Consider the following 2,884-nt stretch of genomic DNA (forward strand, 5'->3'; position numbering starts at 1 on the left):
TCATAGACACTCATCCAGTTACTGATTAGTATTACTGTGTTCTCATTAGTTGTAATAATACTGCGCCGGAAATGGACAAAAACTTGATAGTGTTTTGATGCAATGGTTGAAGCAGTTTTCCTGATAAAAATATGTGCAATTTGCGTAAATATTTGTCCAGTTATTGTTTAGTATTAACAGATTAATAATAGTTAAAATACTCCGTATAAACTGGTCAAAAATTGACAAAAACAAAACACTTTCATTGAGAGTTTACTGCGCATGTACATTTAAATATTTGGCAAAATTTGTTGTCTTTTCAGGACATCATAATATTTATTTAATTTAAAGTATACACAGACTATATTATATTAATCATAAGTTAAAAGTTAAACGATCTTAAACAGTGTGAAAAATAAGTGAACGTGTAGAAAAACATAGAGCAAGGAAAAAGAAGTTGAAAGAAATAAGGAATTTAATAAGGCAAAACTTTAGACAAAAATAACAACTACAGTTAAAATTGAAAGTAAACAAAGGACAAATAATGTATATAATATAGAATTATATTGTAGTGAGAACGCATCAAATTATTCTGAGAATAATGAAATTAATGATAATAATGACGAATAAAAATTATGTTATTAATTTTTATATTAACCTATATAACCTATATAACCTATATAACCCACATTATTATGTTTGCACATAATAATGTGGGTAATTTAGTACGTATGCTAGTTATATATGTTTATGTATGTTTATGTTAGCACATAATATAAATGTGTGTAATTTAGTACGTTAGCTAGTTAAAAGTATAATTTTCTGAAAAATAAAATTTTTTTTAAGAGAAATGTAAAAATTGTTTTAACATATACTATTGAATATAAAAATAAGTGAAATTAATGAAAGTCATAAATACAGAAAATCTTCAGTACATACTATATATTATGCTATTTCTAGTACAATATATATTATGCATTAAAGATTTCTGACACTATGGCTCATTAACTTTAAAATTTTACAATAAGCAAGCATGCGTACAAAAATACGAAATATTATTAGAGCAAAACTGCCCATTTCATGAGCAGCATGATTACTAATTAATCAGTTGAATAGTCTATTTATTGTCTCGTTTTTGCTCAGTAAACAAGTTCAGATTTTGTGCGCAGTAATTGCAGATAAAGCGTTACATCTTGATTGGGATTCTAAGTAGTTTTATTTCTCAGTTACTAGACAGAAGTTAGTAAAACTCTCTAGTAACTGCTAAAAAAACGCATGAAATTTCTACCAGGACGATCATTTCAATTACTGCGTGAAATTTTATTGAATTCAGCTTAAGAAATTAAATACTTTGAGAATTAGTCTGGATTTCGATATTAATGGAATAATAAAAAAACTAAAATTGTTGCAATTAGAATTATTCAACAAATTTCTCATTTTCAGACGAGAGATGCAACCAGAAAGAGAGAGATTAAACTCGATCGTTTTAAATGGAATTACAAGTCGGAGATTGTGGGAATTGTTAGGAACTGCTTGCGTCTTCCTAGTCGCACCTCTCATCATGATCGCTATAATCATTTTATACATATACCGTCGTTTGGTCGAGTTCGCATTAAGAATCCAGTTGCGGGACAAGTTCGCCGGTCTCTTGGAGGGCATGGATTGCATATGGGCTATTGAAGACGCCGTTTCTCCATGCATTATCAATACCTTGATGATACTGGAAAAAGCTCCGCAGGACTCAAACGCGAACTTCCTGGAGTCTTTAAGAATTCTGATGAATGAACGGATTGTTTCGAAGGCCGCTGGCACGACATTTGAAAAAATGTTTTACCTTCGAAGTCAGAAATTCGGTTACTATTTTTGGGAGAGAAGCGAGACGGTGAACCTGAAAGACAGGATCAGATGGCTGGAGTGTGTGAACGCCAACTGCGACGGATCCTGCGAGAATATCTGCAGCGAGTCCTTCAGGAAGACCTTAGAAAGCGTGTGCACCAAACCGTTGCCCAATGATGGCCGGGCCGCGTGGGAGATTCTCGTCGGGAGACGCTGCCCGAGATCCAGATCTCACGAAAAGGATTATTTATGTCCCGATGAGAGCTTCAACACCGACACCCGGAAAATTCCCGTGCTAATTCGCATTCATCATTCTCTAGGCGATGGGGTGGCCCTTCTGGGCCTATGGTTCAAAGCGATCGTCGAGGAGGACGAGACAAAAGAGACGAGAGTAAAGATCAAGAATATCGCCTCGTCAAGCAAGACTCAAGAACGTTTAAAGCCGTTAAAACAACAAGTGAAAATGTTGACCAAGCATACGTGGTTGAGTCACAAAGTTATCGTGACACAACTGTATAGAAGAATTAAAGAGGTCACGAGGATAACGATGGCTTTATTTTCTTATCCGAAATACGTCGTTCAACTAGCTGTTCGTAGTACGGACAAAAAGTACGTTTAGTATTTGGTTTATTATGCATTAAAAAAAAAAGTTTAATTCATCCTATTGGAAACAGATGAATAAAAAGATTTATTTCAGTATTAAACTAAACTCCTGAAAAAAAGCAAGAAAATAAAAAGATGTTTAAAATCTCTATTTTCAAAATTAAAATTCATGATTTCACAAAATATAAATTCTAATTAGATATATTTAATATATCTGCCTTTTTTATATTACCATTGGAAATTAAAACAACACCTTACACACTTCAAAAAATTGGTAAAAAAGTGAGTGTAACTTTAACAAAAATGATTATTAAAAAGAGATGTTACGAGAAATATTTTGAAGTTTAAAATCTTTACTTTTCAATACTTTAAATCTGATTGTTTTTTTATTGAGCTACACAGATACAAATAAAGATCCGTTAAATCTCAAAATTTGTTACAAACTTTGGAAAGTTTCATGCCGTAA

At 32.3% G+C, this 2,884-nt stretch overlaps 1 protein-coding gene across 1 annotated transcript; it reads left to right on the plus strand.

The window, feature by feature from the left end:
- The first annotated feature begins 243 nt into the window (after positions 1-243).
- Positions 244-2,550, plus strand: LOC105457747. Its single transcript, XM_011702583.1, has 3 exons — positions 244-505; positions 1,423-2,424; positions 2,513-2,550. Exons 2-3 carry the CDS (start codon positions 1,430-1,432, stop codon positions 2,529-2,531), a joined length of 1,014 nt encoding a protein of 337 aa, XP_011700885.1. The 5' UTR covers positions 244-505; positions 1,423-1,429; the 3' UTR covers positions 2,532-2,550.
- Positions 2,551-2,884: the final 334 nt, after the last annotated feature.

This window comes from Wasmannia auropunctata, unplaced genomic scaffold (assembly GCF_000956235.1).
Source record: "Wasmannia auropunctata unplaced genomic scaffold, wasmannia.A_1.0 LD335075.1, whole genome shotgun sequence".
Lineage (NCBI taxonomy): Eukaryota > Metazoa > Arthropoda > Insecta > Hymenoptera > Formicidae > Wasmannia > Wasmannia auropunctata.

Coding starts and splice junctions, on each gene's coding strand:
- LOC105457747 (XM_011702583.1), top strand. CDS start 1,430: ATGCAACCAGAAAGAGAGAGATTAAACTCGATCGTTTTAAATGGAATT.